The sequence below is a fragment of the Gambusia affinis genome, linkage group LG15 (genome assembly GCF_019740435.1).
Source record: "Gambusia affinis linkage group LG15, SWU_Gaff_1.0, whole genome shotgun sequence".
NCBI classification, from domain to species: domain Eukaryota; kingdom Metazoa; phylum Chordata; class Actinopteri; order Cyprinodontiformes; family Poeciliidae; genus Gambusia; species Gambusia affinis.
The window spans coordinates 20614190-20630220 of record NC_057882.1 but is presented as its reverse complement, the minus strand read 5'-3'; the positions used below and the strand labels follow the sequence as shown (position 1 = coordinate 20630220).

At 40.6% G+C, this 16031-nt stretch overlaps 1 protein-coding gene across 7 annotated transcripts in view; it reads right to left on the bottom strand.

Annotated features, from left to right (window-relative positions):
- Positions 1 to 16031, bottom strand: part of trim3b (tripartite motif containing 3b) — a 33946-nt gene that overhangs the window by 6080 nt on the left and 11835 nt on the right. Inside the window, exons 1-13 of one of the 7 annotated variants that reach the window (XM_044139994.1) lie at positions 11159 to 11379; positions 6479 to 6654; positions 5917 to 6046; positions 5314 to 5424; positions 5024 to 5175; positions 4662 to 4842; positions 4464 to 4565; positions 4247 to 4345; positions 3987 to 4139; positions 2934 to 3312; positions 2380 to 2483; positions 2098 to 2265; positions 1049 to 1109 (exon numbers count right to left, since the gene is read on the bottom strand). In XM_044139994.1, the coding sequence (XP_043995929.1) occupies positions 1049 to 1109; positions 2098 to 2265; positions 2380 to 2483; positions 2934 to 3312; positions 3987 to 4139; positions 4247 to 4345; positions 4464 to 4565; positions 4662 to 4842; positions 5024 to 5175; positions 5314 to 5424; positions 5917 to 6046; positions 6479 to 6624 (1786 nt within the window). In that variant the 5' untranslated portion in view covers positions 6625 to 6654; positions 11159 to 11379. Of the gene's footprint in view, positions 1 to 1048; positions 1218 to 2097; positions 2266 to 2379; positions 2484 to 2933; positions 3313 to 3986; positions 4140 to 4246; positions 4346 to 4463; positions 4566 to 4661; positions 4843 to 5023; positions 5176 to 5313; positions 5425 to 5916; positions 6047 to 6478; positions 6655 to 11158; positions 11380 to 16031 lie in introns of those variants that run through there. The other 6 variants (XM_044139997.1, XM_044139990.1, XM_044139995.1 and 3 more) reach the window with 6 other exon arrangements.

Genomic DNA, 16031 nt, shown 5'->3' with positions numbered 1-16031 from the left:
AAAGTGCCAAAATTCTACAGATAATCATAAACCGATTAAACTTTGGAGGCATCAATAGTTTATTTCATGTTTAATCATTTAAACATGTCATTGATGTATTTTTTTTATTCATAAAAAACAGAAATATTTTGAGTTTTTCATCAAATAGGTGCAAAATTAATAAAATTCTTATTTTAACTATAGTAAACAATTGGAAAAATACATATGTATATGTACTGAGCAATTTAACAAAATCGGGCATAACATGGACAGCTAAAAGGTGCCAAAGAGTTTCCAATAAACTAATTGGCATATGTAATATGCATCAACCAGCATAGTGGGATGCATACACCATATTGGCAACAAGTAAATAAACAACTTTAAAAAAATGGCCTTGCATCATAGTTGCATCTGATGCCATGAAATTGGCCTCCGTTTCTTTACGAACCTTCTTTCTACCTTTTCTGACACACCTTAAGCTCATCTTCCCAACAATGCTTCTCCATGCTGTTCGCTGATGCCGTTTACAACTGATCTTAGGAGCGCTGTAGTTTATATGATAAGCTCAGCTGAACAGACACTTAGATCTACCAGGTTATTTCTAATTGCTGCTGCCGTTTTGGGTAAATAGACGACAAATCAGAAATGTCACCAATAGAGCACACCCGAATGGCTGCCATGGGAAATTCAAGGATTCCTCAAAATGTATAAATGCACTTATCCTTGCAGGAGCACAAGTACCTCTCCAGTGGTCATCAGGCGAGAAGCAAGGTACGCCCTGGACAAGTTGCCAGTTCATGGCAGATGTAGTACAATATATTTATTACCGTAAATATATTTCTTTACAAAGACAAAAAGAAGTGTTATGGTGCTACTTTATATGGAACTACTGGACATTTGTTTGACTAGTTGAATGAGCAACACCCCGTAAAGCTCTTTATAGAACAATTGAGGTTGAAAACTGTTTTCAATTTATAAAAAACCTAAAACTTTCTGCGACAGATTGTCTGCAATCCTATCTATCAGGGTTCAAAAAAAGCTCTGCTGAAGTCTTAGCATCTCTCCTCACCTGCAAACTGTCTATCAGACGTCCCTCTGCCTCCAAACTTAGTCACCAGCTTTCCATTGGACTGAAAGATGAAGACACAGCAAGCTTTGTTATCCACAGTGATGATGTGTCCGTTTTTATCCATGGCCACTCCTTTGGGACCCATGAGACGGCCTGCACCAATCTTATTCTGTGGTAAAAGAAGACCAAAAGGATTACTGAACAAACTAAAATCCTGTTGGTTGGATTTGTAGGCATATTTGGTACAAAGCTTTGTTCTGTTCTGCTCCCCTCTCTGTGTTTAGTAAAGCTCTAGTTTGGAAAACAGAGAGTTGGATTAAGGGAGATTTATGGGTTGACCAAAGCAAACACATAGAACCATCAATGAACAGACCTAATTGCAACAATCAATCCTGAATCAACTTGGTTAGATTCAATTTGGTTTTTATTCTTAGAGACTTTGTATTTTTGTCCACTGTCTAATTTTGAAATTTGCACCAGTTCTGTTTTGTTTTGCATTCATGTACCTGAGGTAGAGAGAATCCATATTATCTGTCAAGTTGTTTTCCTCCAGTTAGTTAAAATGTGTTTTTTGATGCGAGGAGAGGAATTGCTAAAACATCCAGACTGTACCTCAGAACCAACAGCCTCCTCAGAGGAACCTTCCTGGGCAGACAGAACATCTGCTGAAGCCAAAGTCAATCCTCTCACCAATAGAGAGAGGACAAAGAGTAGGCGTAAACTGACGCACAGCAGCAAGTTGGTTCTGAGTAAGTAAACAGTCATCTAACCCTGTCATAGCCACTCTTGCTCTTTTCTTTGATTAAGGGTGTTTTCAGTCTTTGAAACCCATTGGACCTCAAAGGTCTTTCTCAATTTGAATTTCTGTGCACTCTCCAAAGAATCCTCAAGTAGGCATTTAGCAACCAAGATAATGCATTTTGAGTTTACATTTTGTGGACACAGACAGAAACATTTGCTACAACATATATTAGTATTAATAATTAGTTTTTTTTTCACAAGGTATTACAGAGACCTAGATCAAAGATAAGGCAGTGTATGACGTGTACCTTGAACTTGCCATCTGAGGAGAAGATGCTGACCCATCTGTTGTCATAATCAGCCACTACGATGTCTCCGTTCATGTCTACAGTAACTCCTGTCGGTCTCTGCAGCTGTCCTGGAGAACGACCTCTGACCCCAAAACGCATTTTAAACTGCCCATCATTGGAAAATACCTGCAGCCATTTGCAGAACCCATGTTTAGCACATAACCTCAGTGGTACTCCTACGTCCACAGTGATCCCACACAGTTACATAAACATGCATTGTCCTCTATGTGTCTGCCTCACCTGTATGCACTGGTTGTTGCTGTCAGCCACCACCACTCTACCGTTGCTGGAGGCTGAGATTCCTTGTAGATTTGTGAACTCGCCCTTTTCCCTTCCCCGGGAACCTAAAGGGAGAGTTAGGCAGTCAGTAATCGTGTTTATTATTAACACTCTCACTGTGTGTGATTTATTATCCTTGACAACCTATACTAGCATGTTCATGCTAATTCTGAGCAAAGATTATTGAGTGCTTCCCAGCCTACCAGTCAATTAGTGATTTTGAATTATGTTATTATGCAATTAAAACTTGATACTCCCATTTGAGGTAGGCAATGTAACCCACTGACAAAGTTGTGTGCTTTTGTGGGTTATATTATATTAGTTTAGATGTAAACAGTGCGTGTAGCCAGTTTTGTGTTGCAGAAGTATGAAAATTCTGCTTGTTGAAAACATTTTTGTCTACCAGTTTCAAGAATTTACTAAGCAACTGTTGTGCAATGAGAAAAAATAACTCATAAATTGTTAACCTACTTAACAGGAGACATTTCGAAATATTTCCTTGAAGTTTGTCTTACCAACTCTGTAGATGAGCTCATCCTCAATGGGGTTCTCCTTTTTTTTGGTGGTGCTGTACATGCTGGAAGGCCGTCGCACCGCTTTCTGACGGATGTGGCCCCCTGTCCCGCTCGGGGACTTCACCCTCCTTTTCACATCATCCGGAGACTGGGGCACGTCTGACGGTTTGACCACCCGCAGACGGAATGGGCTGCCACGTATGGGCTGACCATACAGCAGCAGGCAGAATGAATACTCTCCTTCGGAGCGCAACGTGTAGCCCACTTCATACGTTCCATTCTTGTTGTCCACTATTTCTACTTCTGCAGCTCTGTTACTGTCAGCCGACAATATCTCAGCCTTTAAAACAGCATTTCCTGTCCTCACCAACTCTCCATCCTATAAATAATGACCACAATTACTATTGAACGTATTGTAAAGAGACAGTTTTGGTGTCAATATAAATGTAAAGTGTAACTCAAAATTTTAATATATAGCTAAAAAGCAAATGCATCTGGTGGCAATAGACCTGATCTGGCACAGTTCCTTATATTCATAACCCCAAAGAACTCACATTTTGCCACAAACTTAATTCTATTTGAGCAGTCTCCAGCTCCTTGACTGCTCTGCAATGTTCAGATTAATCCATGTTTAAACACACCAGAACAAAAAGGCTGAATTAAGTTTTTAGAAGGTCTAGTAATGAGTCAGTTATTTGTTTCAAGTGCATTGGAGTTCATACAAAGGAAAAGGATACATAGTTTTCAAAGTGTTTGAGAACTACAAATTTGAAAATATGCTTAGCACTTGCATTAAGCAATTTCTACTCTGACACTCAAACGAAATCTCGACAGACAAGACAAACTAAAACCTATGTATCCTTTTTCTTTCAAGCACTGCTTTGTGTCGGCTATATAAAATCCCAATTGAATCTGTGGTTGTAATATGACAAAATATAATAAAACTTCATAGTAAAATATCTTTAAAAGGCACTATAAAACACTTTCAGAGAGGAAAGTAGCGTTCCAAATGATAATGGTGCACTAAAACCCCAGAATAAAACAAATCAGTACTTTGTCTTTTGTTGTCACGGTAATGGTTTGGTGCTGCCCAGTAGCTGCATGTCTCAGTCCCTCCCCTGTGGCAACAGATGTGTGTGCCACGGCTGATGTTGTAAGGAGAACGCCCAGGTTCTGGATGGAGCGCCGCAAACCTTCAGTCTCTACCTAGAGGACACAACTGCTGCTTTAATCAACACATAAGTGTTACAGCGGTTGGTGCTGCTGTTGATTAAAATTGATGAGCTTGAATCGTAGCAAACAGCGGATAGTACCTGACAGTCTAGATGTGCGTTCTGCTGTGGCTTCTCTGGAAAGTCGTGTCTGGCCAGAGCTGTGACTCGCTCACTCATCTGCTTCTGAACCAGTAGCACCTACACTTACAAAACATTGACCATTTTTTCCTTTAAAAAATGCAAAATCCACTACTATAGTTGATTCTCTGATTAGTTGGCTTATGAGTAGCCAGAAAATTATATTTTATGAGTCCACCTCAGTTGCATTCCCATGACTGAGAGCCTGTTCTGTGAAGCTGCAGCTGCTCTGGATGTGTTCCTTCCCCTGGAGAAGAGAGGAAAGCTGGGCATGGAGGACCTGCATTCAAAAAAGTGGAAAATGGGTTGACAAAACCGGACAGCCAGAACGTAAAAAATAGCAATAACTGCATGTGTGAAAGTGTATGGAATGGACCTTTTGCTTGGAGCTGCAGATGTTCTCCAAGTCTGTGATGAGGGCTGTCTTGCGGTGATGCAGCACCCGCTCCAGCTCTTCAAACGTACTGTTGATCTCTGCTACTGCCTCAGTTTTTCTTTCATTTAGCTGCCGTGAGATCTCACTCACCAGCTCAACAGCTGCTGTCAGCTGGGGGAGTCTTCAAGACAACCAAAGGAAAGTTTTTCATCAAGATATTTTCAGCTGACCTTAAAAATATATATGTACAATTTTAAAGTTAAATTTCCTTTCTAGGACGATGCTCAGTAAGAAATGCTTGAGAATTTAAATCACTGCATGAAGGGGAAAGATAAAATCCCCATCAAAGATCAAGTTCTGACCTGCTGTGAATGGCATCAAGCTGTGTTTTTAGCACAGCTTTGTGCTGCTCCACTACATCCCGCAGAGGAACAGTCATATGATCCCGGTGCTCGCCCTCTGTGCAGTCCAAACACATGGCTGTCTCACAAGACTCGCAGTAGAACTCCATCACCTGCAGGTGGAGCCAAACTTAATCATTATCTCTTAGTAAGCATTGCAAAATATCAATATTTCCCATTCTTTTCACTTTATCTAAAGCACCAAATAAAACAATTTAAGACCCTTTAGTGAGCAGAGAAAGATTTCCTACCTTTCCTTCATGGTTTGGGCAGCAAAGAGGCTTCCCTGCTACTGCAGCGCTGACCGACTCCAACACACTGCAGGCCTCGGGCCGTGAGCACTCCGGCTCACGCTGCAGGACCTAACACAACACATTACCATCCTCATTAAAAGTTACTTTTAATAATCACGTCTGTGAATACCGCTTTCTTTTAAATCCATTGAGTTATGAAATTACACAATGATATTTACAGTCATTTAAATCATCTTAAAGTATTTTTAATCCATGACATAAACATTTACTTTTTAAACTTCCAGTCACTGTTAATTAAATTCTCAAAAGTTATGTTCTTAAAAAAACCTTTCAGAGATTAAGTCTTCAGAATGACCTCAGTCTGGAAGAATGTCCTCCCTCCCTCTCACAATGTCTTTCCAAATAAATGCAGCTCAAAAAAAACCTCACATAAAAGAGCACAATACATATACAGATTTGATTCATTTGTTCTAATCTTTTATTTTCAACGTATAAGTACGTTGTATCTGATTAGCATTTTTGCAGTATATATGTATTGTGTAATACCTCATCTGTGGTATAGACAGATTCTCTGATATAAAATGTAATGTAGGACCAGACCTCCATGAGATTAGTGATGAAGAAGTTGTTCTGTAGAGCTCCCACTCCTTTCTCAGGCAGGATGGATGTTTGTCGACACACAGGACACGAGAGTGTCAGGGACTCTGGAGGAATATAATTCTGGAGACAGCTAAGGGAGAAAGTTAATAAGTATGTAACATGATAACAAGAGAAATTATAAATCAGTTCCTGTAAAAATTAAAAGGATGTTTTGTTATAAAGAGACAAAATGAATGCATTCCGTCTTAATGAATCATTAAAGACTGAGTTTTTGTAATTGTGTCTTTAAAAACAAAAGGTAACTGACACGGTCCATTACTAAAGAAGGCCTCTCTGAGGAGTCGACAATGTTAAGCTGTAGTTTTGTGTTTAGGGATTTGAATTAGATGTGGTGCTAACAAGAATTTCACAGTTAACAGGATGTGATGCAGAAACCACAACCACAGAAGAAGCTAGAGTTCAATAACTATGTTGCATCTTTTTTTTCTTTTTAAATGCAATGATTATTAGAGACTGACATTTCAGGCTTAGTTGTACGATGTTTAAAAATTCCAATGGTTACCTTTCACAAAAAGTGTGCAGACAGGGCAGGACCTTGGGGCTGTGGTAGTGATCCAAACAGATGCTGCAAACCAGGAACTGCTTGTCTATCTGACGCACCACAGGGCTGGCGCTCCCAGCCTCACGTTTGGCCATAGCAGTGGACATTTAAAGCCACAGAGAATGACAGCAGTCAACCTGCGGGGGTAGAAAAATATACAATAAATCAAACAAGCTGCTCAGATTCTAGACTCTGTGGATAAAATTGATGGTGGTTCAACTAGTTAGAACAAGCACACACTTAGAAAAAATATGTTTATTAGAGATTAGACAGGAGATGCACATAAGTGGCCCCAGGATAAATGCAAAAATTGTTTTGCATTTACTCCGGTTTGCAGAGAAGTGATTAAGGCCAGAATATCCAAATTAAGTAGATGGCACATGGGGCACAATTCAACAACTGAGTCATGCTCAGAATTGCAATCAGGGATAGCAACATGTATAAATGCAGCCACATTTTAACTTGTGGCTACATTTTTAACAGTGAGGGAAAACTTGCCAACTGTCAGATACAATGATGGTGCCTGTAACTGCAGCTCAAATATAATTGTTCTTGCCAAATACACCCAAAAGAGGATTTGCCTAACAATGGAAATGCATATTTTTATGGGACAACACCAAACCAGAATGAGAGCCTATATAATGAAACTGGGAAAAATTTTAATTTTGGCATTTCTTTGCCTTTTATTGGAACATGCATACGATCTGACAACATCACTTGGGGTTGGGCACTTTCGGCTTCCTAAAGCACAGATATAAATATATTAGAGCCAGAAAAACTAATATTTTGAAAGCTTGAAACATGAATAAATTACAATCAGCCTTTTTATAGGTTTTCAAAGTTAATCAGTATTGTAAAACACACTTTAGAACAAAAGAAATGTTTTCTGATAAGGCTTCTTTAAAATGAAGTGCCAATACCACATATGTATATGCCATGTGAAACCATAGTTACTCATCCATTACCTCAAAAGTATCTATAATGATTTCAGGAGTTTGATGTAAATGCTCCTTGTTTAACCAATGAACTCATGTTTTTACTGAAAAGAACTGAAGATCTCAACTATATTCACAAATTACCTAATAGTCTTAAAGAACGTGCACTGTTCATATAGTTCATATAAACATGCATGTTTCTCACATGTATGTGGTTATACATTGAACTATCCCTTTGGACATAGTTTGATTCAAACACTTAATGGAAAAAAATATTTGCCCTGAATTATTCTGAAATCTCCACTCTAAAAGAGATTTTAACTGCCGTAGACACTGAAATTTAATGGTTGCTAAATCTTTGTGGGTCAGCAGAGCAACAGAGCCACCAGCTTTACATAATCTCATCTAGAAATACAGCTGCAGACCTGGATATTCTGCCTAGCAACACAAACCACTACTGTCTACACATGGCCCACTTCCATATTCATTTGTGCAAGCACAACCTTTATACTTAAAAGGTATGCCACCAGCAGCTGATAAAATATTTTTGTAGCTGGTCTATAAAAGAAGAATCCAATAAAACAATTAAGCACCATGTCAGATTTATTTTTGTTCTGGACACTTCTTGTGGCTGTGCCCCTTCAGAGCTATAGCCTGCACATGTTAGTTTGCATCTCAGTGTTGCTAACTGGTTCCATCCATGTGATTTGGTTACATTTTCTCAGTAGGTCAGCATATATATTATTTATGTATCAGGCATGCACTCATTTCCTTGCTCAAAGCAGAGCAGTTTGTGTCTGAAACAAGCATATTGAACATATGCAGTAAGATTTCAACCATTACAGTAAAAAGAACATCTATGTTCATGTTCAAAGGTTGAGTTTGATTTATCAGCCCACGCCCCACTTTGTTCTTCTCTGCATATCTGTTGAACCTGAATCTAATCTAAACCAGCCCTCAATCCTCGATATTCAATCTGTACTTATGCCCTATTGTCACACGCAAACATACAATCTTGGTGATTAAGAGCCTAAGCGTATATCTTTCCAGTACTTCCAGAGAAGATCCAAGGACATGCAGCCCTTACAGTGATGGGGTTAAAGGTCATATCTGTTGCTCTTAGTCATGAAAATGACACAGAACCTTCACCATATGAGAACAGTGTGAACAAATAAAATGTTTAGCAGCAAGTATCTTAAGCTTCTCTAAATCTACGTGAATATGCATTGTTCTGTTCTTGGCTTTAAACAAAAAGGGTAGGGTTTATTCTTAATGAACCAGATATGAAGAAGCCTACTACACTGTGAAAAAGTATTTAGCCTTTTATAAATTTCCTCTTATTTATTCATTTATTTCACACTTAAATGTTCCACATAACTAAATAGAGTAAAAAAAAACTGAATGAATATACAAAAGGCAATTTTCAGATGATGTTTCCTTTAAGAAAAAACGTCATCCAAACCAGTCTGGCTTTATGTACAAAACAGTTTGCCCCTGTTTTACATCATAAATTAACTCTGATTAATGTGATATTTTGGAAAGCTGAGTTCAACTTCATTAGCCAGACCCTGACCTGATTGCTGCCTGACATGCAGAACGAAGCAATCACTGACAACAATATGTACGCTAAAAACAAGGCTGCCAACCGTCAGGAATAGGAGTAGGATACTTTAGCACACACAATTTGATTGACAGCTTAGTCAGGCTCCTACATTATTTTGCATGCTAAAACACCTTATCTAAAGCACATATTTGCCTTTTATACAGAATGAAGCATGCTAAATTAGACACTATCCAAATGTTTCATAAATGACCTAACATTAAAATCTCATTGTACCAAAATATCACCTCTGCATGCATCACCTTACAGCTCCCCAACATACATTCTGATTAACTCAGCTAATAATTATATGAACACTTAAGGGCACTCACAAAGCACTGAACCTTCATTCCGAGTTGGTTAGAAGATAAATGTGAAACAGGCAACGACATCATGGCTAAAGTATCAAACCCCATCCTGATGCAGCAGAACTCTGAATTCTACACCATTAACCCCAATGCATGAACGCTATGTGAAATCGGGATGCTCAAAAGCAACACACATTCGACAAAGACTTCACAGGACATGAAGTTTCACAAAAGGCGATTAATTCCCTTAAGCTTTGGTCCATAAAATACATATTTTTGTCACAGCCAACATACATAGCAAGACAGGAACCATATGCTTTTCTTCAGCAGGATCAATTATTCTGATTGCTGTTGATTGATGGATCTAAACACAGGGGAATCCTTAAAGGAAAGCTGTTAGAAGACTTGAGGTTGGGGCAGAGGTTCATCCTCCAGCAGGACAACCCTAAACTTATAGCTAGAGCAGCAATAACTGGTGTAGCATATGTCTTAGGGTACAGTCAAAGTTCAGACATCAAATGGCAAACTTTGTGGTGAAAAAAAACATGAGAAAACTCAGAAGGAAAAGGGAATGCTAAGTTTATTCAAATAAACTCCAAGAAGATTTAGGCTGTCATCAATCAATACATAAAGCATTAAATGAATAGAGTAAATGGAGTTCGACATCTCATGTATAAATTGAGGAAAATAAAATCTGGACTGAATACATTTTCATTTGATGTGTTTAAATTTATTGGCACAGGGAGGAAATAACAAAAATGTCACTTTAATTTAAGCTTTCATTTGAAATGTTTGAGTCAAGCATGAAGAGACATTTTATAACAGATTTTGTTCTTACTAAATAAATACATTTTCAAAACTGATGCAAAGGGAGCAAAGAAATAAAATGCAACAGCTCTAGCTCCATATCAGAGAAGAGGTGAGCACAATCATATATATGCGTTAAATGCGTTCAGAAAATTGCTGATATCTCCAAGCATTTATTCATGCACAGTTAAAGTCCAAAGTGAGGCAGAATTTTTTGATTTGATGCTCTTAAGCAACCGTGACTGGTCGACTGTCAGACTCTGAAGTGATTGAAGGCGTGCAGATTTGAATTTAGCTTCTGCAGTCCAACACAGCGAGGCAGGACTGCAGAAAGTTTAAAAAATATATATTCATGAAAGGAAGCATCTTGCAGGGAGCTGTCAGTTGATCCCATAAAAATGATGAGTGTTTTAATTTCCCTGAATGATGCTCACTGTGAACCAGTAGCAATGTTGTGGATGACCTCACGCTTGAGTAATTCCCCCCCAAAAACCCTTAGGATTAGATTGTGTGTGTATTTGTGTGTGTGTGACTAAACTGTTTATGGGTGTGTATTGCTATGCATGAGTCCAGCAATTGTTTTGTTGTAACGAAAAGCTAACACCCAGTCACACAATACTTCCTTTCACTGTCGACTTTGTAGAACACAAAAGCTGCTCATTTTCTCTTTCTGAGCTAAAACCTCTGCTGTTGAGTTTATGCTACAGTAAAGGTCTCACAGTTTATGCGTACTCCTCCTTATGGTTTAAGTATATAAATATAGACACTAAAAGCAGTGCGGTGTTAACCTTACATTTTAACAACTGAGTATAAGGAAGAGGCAGACACTGTAAATACAACAAATATCTGCTTCTGGTCACTATGATGCACCTGTACAACACCAGTAAATGTGTGCTGACGGCCTGTGCAAACACCAATCGGAAAACTATACAGTCACACATGCAGACAACACGAACATAAGGCTAAAGAGTCAAGAGTTGACAGACACTACCTACTGTCAGCAGAGAGGACAGCAGCCGCGTAGAAGGTTTCATGGCCGGTCCGTGAGAGTTTCCCTGAGGAACAACCGCACGTCCTGACTCACACGTTACTGCTCATTTTCATCTCCTCTGTCTCTTCCCTCTCTTCCCCTTCCTTTTCCTATTTCCATGTAAAACCATACGTACTGAAACAGGCTGAACGGAGATGACAACAGAGGGTGGGGCTGGGATTTTAAAAAGGCCCTCCTACTGTCAGAGCTGTTTACAAGCATGAGTCGACTGGATACCCTCCTACTGCCGCGCTCTGATTGGCTGGGAAACTTAGGCTAGCGGGGATGACTGATTGCATCATAGGGCAACAATTTGTGCTAGTGAGAGGGATTGAGAGTAGAGACAAAAAGAGAAAAATGTCCAGTTTAAGCAAGCTAACTTGCGGCCTCGAGATAAAATGTGTCGTTTTAAAATAGGTCTGTTGAAAGATGATTAATTCTTGTTACTAACTAATCTTTCCTTCAGATTTTTTTAATGAAAACATCGGATTTTTTTTTTTTTTTTGGGGGGGGGTAACCAACCCTATAAACAAGCACAAGAGCCAACACAAGCTAGAAAATAAAGGAGAGCCAATGGAATTTAATTGGAAAATCTCCTTTTGGATTATAAGCCTCAGCAACACAAGCAACCAAGAAAAAAAGACTGACAATCACTGAAAGTGGATTTTCATTACACAATTTTCATTACACAAGTTTTTACATCCCTACAACCTTTTTCACAACTTGTCAAATTCTGCAAACATAGTCTTCCCTGAGTCATTATTGCTGTTTCCACTTGGAACAATTTTAGATGCGTCCTTGCATTATCAGACGTTTTGTCTGATAATGATGAAAGGTTCGTTATCAGGTGTCTGATAATGAACCTTTTGTCTGGTTCAGGTGTTGAACTAGCCTACAGGACATCAGCCATTAAGGACTGATTTTGGATAATTATTATATAGAGTCATTTTTCTGTGCTGTTTGCATTGATTGGCTTTGCACATCAAGCTCAATCAGATTGGACAGGAAGCATCTGTTAGTATGAATTTTCACATTTGTCCCCAATTCTCAATTGTATTTATATGTAATTCTAAATCACTTGGGTGTTTATTGTTCTTGTCTATATATTTCCTCTGTTATTACCATACAGTTAGCTCCATCCACCATCTTTGACCATGCTGAAGAAACACAAGATGTGTTTCGGGCTAATTTCTCCACAACTTTAATCACAGCCCGTCTACTGTATCCCTTGGTCTTTGTGATGTTTGTTCACATATGTTCTCTAATAAACAACTGAAGCCTTCACAGAACAGCTGCACTTATAATGAAATTAAATTGCACACTTTTACAAGGCGCTAATGTTCTGCCAATAACACAATTTTGTGCTCTCTGCTGAAGCTCTGTGTCCTTATGATGTGGTCGGAGCATAATCTGGGCCAAAAGGTGACAGTTCTCACCCCATCAATCTGCCATTAAGCTGTGCGGATTGAGTTCAGTCATTCCTCCTCCCCCGCACCGCATCCTCTGGTTCCTCCCACACCTTTTCTAAAAATCTCCCATCATTCAAAACTCATGGGCCTGCAGACTGCTGCGGTGGGTGTAGCAGGAAGTCAAGGATGAGAGGATGAGGAGAGCACTCAGAGATAGTCCAAGCAGCCAGGAATTTGCTGTGGAGGCACTAAAAATGGTTCATGGTCTTCTAAAATGGGTTAGTAAAACTTGATCTGGTAATTGGTATTTCAAAATTGATTTCAACAAACAGTTCTTCCCTTGACTGAACAATTTGAGAGAATTTTATCTTTCCACAGAGCCATTTTTGGCATTGCATCAGAAATAAACAATATCCCATAAGCAGCACTCCAGGCTTAATTTGTTCTAATGATTAAAAATAAATCAAAAATATTTTTTTTTTTTCAAAAACAAAAAAAAAAGTGAAACTATTTTGATTTACTTGCAGTTCACAAGTTTGAGCTATATTGTTTTGGTCTATCACATTTAATTGCAGTAGAGTGAAATAATATGTAAAGGTTTGAGTGGTATAAATTCTTTCGCAATATTCTGTATAAATGACAAGAACTTACAAAGTGGGTAAAAGGATGTGTGAGGATTTGAGAGTCCGATAAGAGAGGGATGAGCTGAATAAGTGGGATATAAAAAGCTAAGGATGAGACAAATGAAGCCTAGGCGTAAATTCAAGCTGGAAGACTCTTTTAGCCCCTCCTGCATCATCCAGCCGGAACTTCCGGCTCATCACCGTTGATTGCTCAACGCCGGTCAAAGACTCGTCACGTCCAATCACCGTCCAAGCCCCAGCTGATAAGGACAGCCATCCATGGCGTTGTGCGCTTTCCTGCAGAGCTCAAGCTGTTCAGCCACAAGCCTCAGATCTCAGTCAGCTATCTCACCAGATCTTTTCTTTGCGATTGCTCGCCCTTCCACCTCTAATGTCCGTCATAAAAGCCGTTCAGCCGCGTGCTCGGCCGCTTCTCTCCCTCAGACGCTCCCCAGAACAAAAGAAGATTCCCCGCCCCGGTCTCACTCATTCCAAGCAGCTTCTCCCGCCGCTCTCTCGCCTGACTGGGATCCACCGTTCCTCGCTCCTGCACTACCCACTCCATGGTCTGTCTTTGGCAAGCGGTCACATAATCCCACCGTCTTCATCCGGTCGTCTTTCCCCGACTCAGGGCCTGGCTGGCCCGCCAAGGTCTCGCCGCAACGATGTCTGTCGCCCTCCCAGCTCATCGTCCATCATCTCGCCGCCGCCGATTACCACATCACCTTTCCACCTCGCTCTGGTCCAGCTACACAAACAGCTTCACTCACTTCCGCCTAGCCGCTGTCTGCCCGGTCATCAGCTCCTCCCGTCGGATTTCCTCGCCACGCCCGCCTCGGGCTTTCGGGGTAAGACGTAGCCTCACATGTCTCATTCATGTTTGGCATTGTTAGGAAACGTAGAACCTTTTCTTAGTCCATCCCCATTCTGAGCTAGCAGGCCCTATTAGCACGCGCCACCCAGGCTGCGTTTTAAATGCTTAAGAGCTTTTAACTAAATGAATGCATAAGTAAATGAGAAAATGGTAGCATCCCTCCCAGCAGTGACCCAAAGTGAATCGCCGACCTCTTTTCTACAGCGTCTCGCACCCAGTAGCAGCCTTCGTCACCCAGTAGCAGCCTTCGTCACCCAGTAGCAGCCTTCGTCGCACAGTAGCAGCCTCTGTCGCACAGTAGCAGCCTCCGTCATTCACCTTTATCAAGCCCATATATTACTCCTTAAACTTTATTGTGCCCGCACCGGACTTCCTGCTCCTTTTCTCGGCTGTCGCAAGCCAGTATGTTTGTATTCCCACCGCGGGTTTATTCATCCATGAAAAAACAGCTGATGCATACCCAGCTACGTAGTCCGGTTCACGGGTTGCCATGGTTACCGTATTCATTTCTCTGATCCAACATGTGTCGTCCCTCTCCTCTTGATTAACCCCAGGTGCATCTCGTTCCTGAATACCCCCTATGTATTTAATGCCGCCTGCGTTTCAAGTCTCCGTCAGGTCCTTGTCCTCTTCGTCACTTATGCATTCTTGGCCCATTCGTTCACCCTGCCGCTATCCATGTTGAGCCCTGGTTTCCACCAGTAGTGCTACCTGGGATTTAGGATTGTTTTGGATTATCATATTGTTATCCATCTTTAAACATCATTTTCACTGCTACTTCGTTACATCACGCCCACCCCATCAAATGACGAGATGGGCTTTGGAAGGTTGGTTAAGAGAGCATTTATTAAAGGTCAACACTGTCGAATTCCCAGTATCGTGTGGTTGTGAGTTTTGGATTGTCCTGACGAGTCTGCTGCCTCCTCCCTTCCCTTAAAAACAACCAAGAGTTTCGTTAAGCCTGAAGGGTATTGCCTGCCCAGTGTCAGCAGCACCCCTCCACACCCCTTGAACCGGAATCTGTCTGTTTCCATCTTAGAACGGCCATTTTTGTTATCCCTATATCGATTTGATAATATAGGGGCTCCCGCACTTCACATATCTATGTCTCCATCACGTTCAGCTGTCTAATCTATTAAAATGTTGTACCTGAGCCGCCCCCAAACGCAATTGGAACGCAGACGCTTGATGGGTTACACCCGTGCAGCAGTGAAGGAGACCTGCCGCTGCGTGCAGAGCGGCGGATGAGCATAATAATCATGCCAGCAACGCAGAACTTCGCCAAGTTTTACCCCAAAGTAACTGACTGAGTAGAGTAATGCCGTCGGATGCAGGTAACGACAGCTAAAAGATGACCAGCGAATTTACAGCACCTTAAGTCTGCTGACAAGTAACCCGTGGTTACTGAGTCACTACCTACATTCAGCTTTATAGATTCATTTTGCCCCCACGAGTAAGTCTATGCCCCGGTAACTTGCTGTATCCGGTGCTGTTAGTCGTCAACAGCGAACTGTCCCATATTCTGATATTTCAAGCTCGTGTCCCTTCTAGCACTTCCAGGCTTAATCTTGGTTTTAAGGTGGATAGTGATTTTAAATTGGACAGCCAAATTAGAGCTGTGGTTAAGTCCAGCTTTTTCATTTAAGGCGTTTGGCGTCAGTGAAATCTTTTCTATCCAGGCAGCATTTTGAAACAGTGATCCATGCTTTTATTCCAACTCGATTGGACTATTGTAACGCACTTTATCTGGGAGTCAGTCAGGCGCTGCTCTCACGTCTGCAGCTAGTACAAAATGCTGCTGCACGTTTGTTGACAGGTACTCAAAAACAAAAAAAAAAAAAAAAAACAGGACCATGTGAACCCCGTCCTGGCCTTGCTTCACTGGCTGCCTGTATATTTTAGGATTTATTTTAAAATTCTTATGTTTA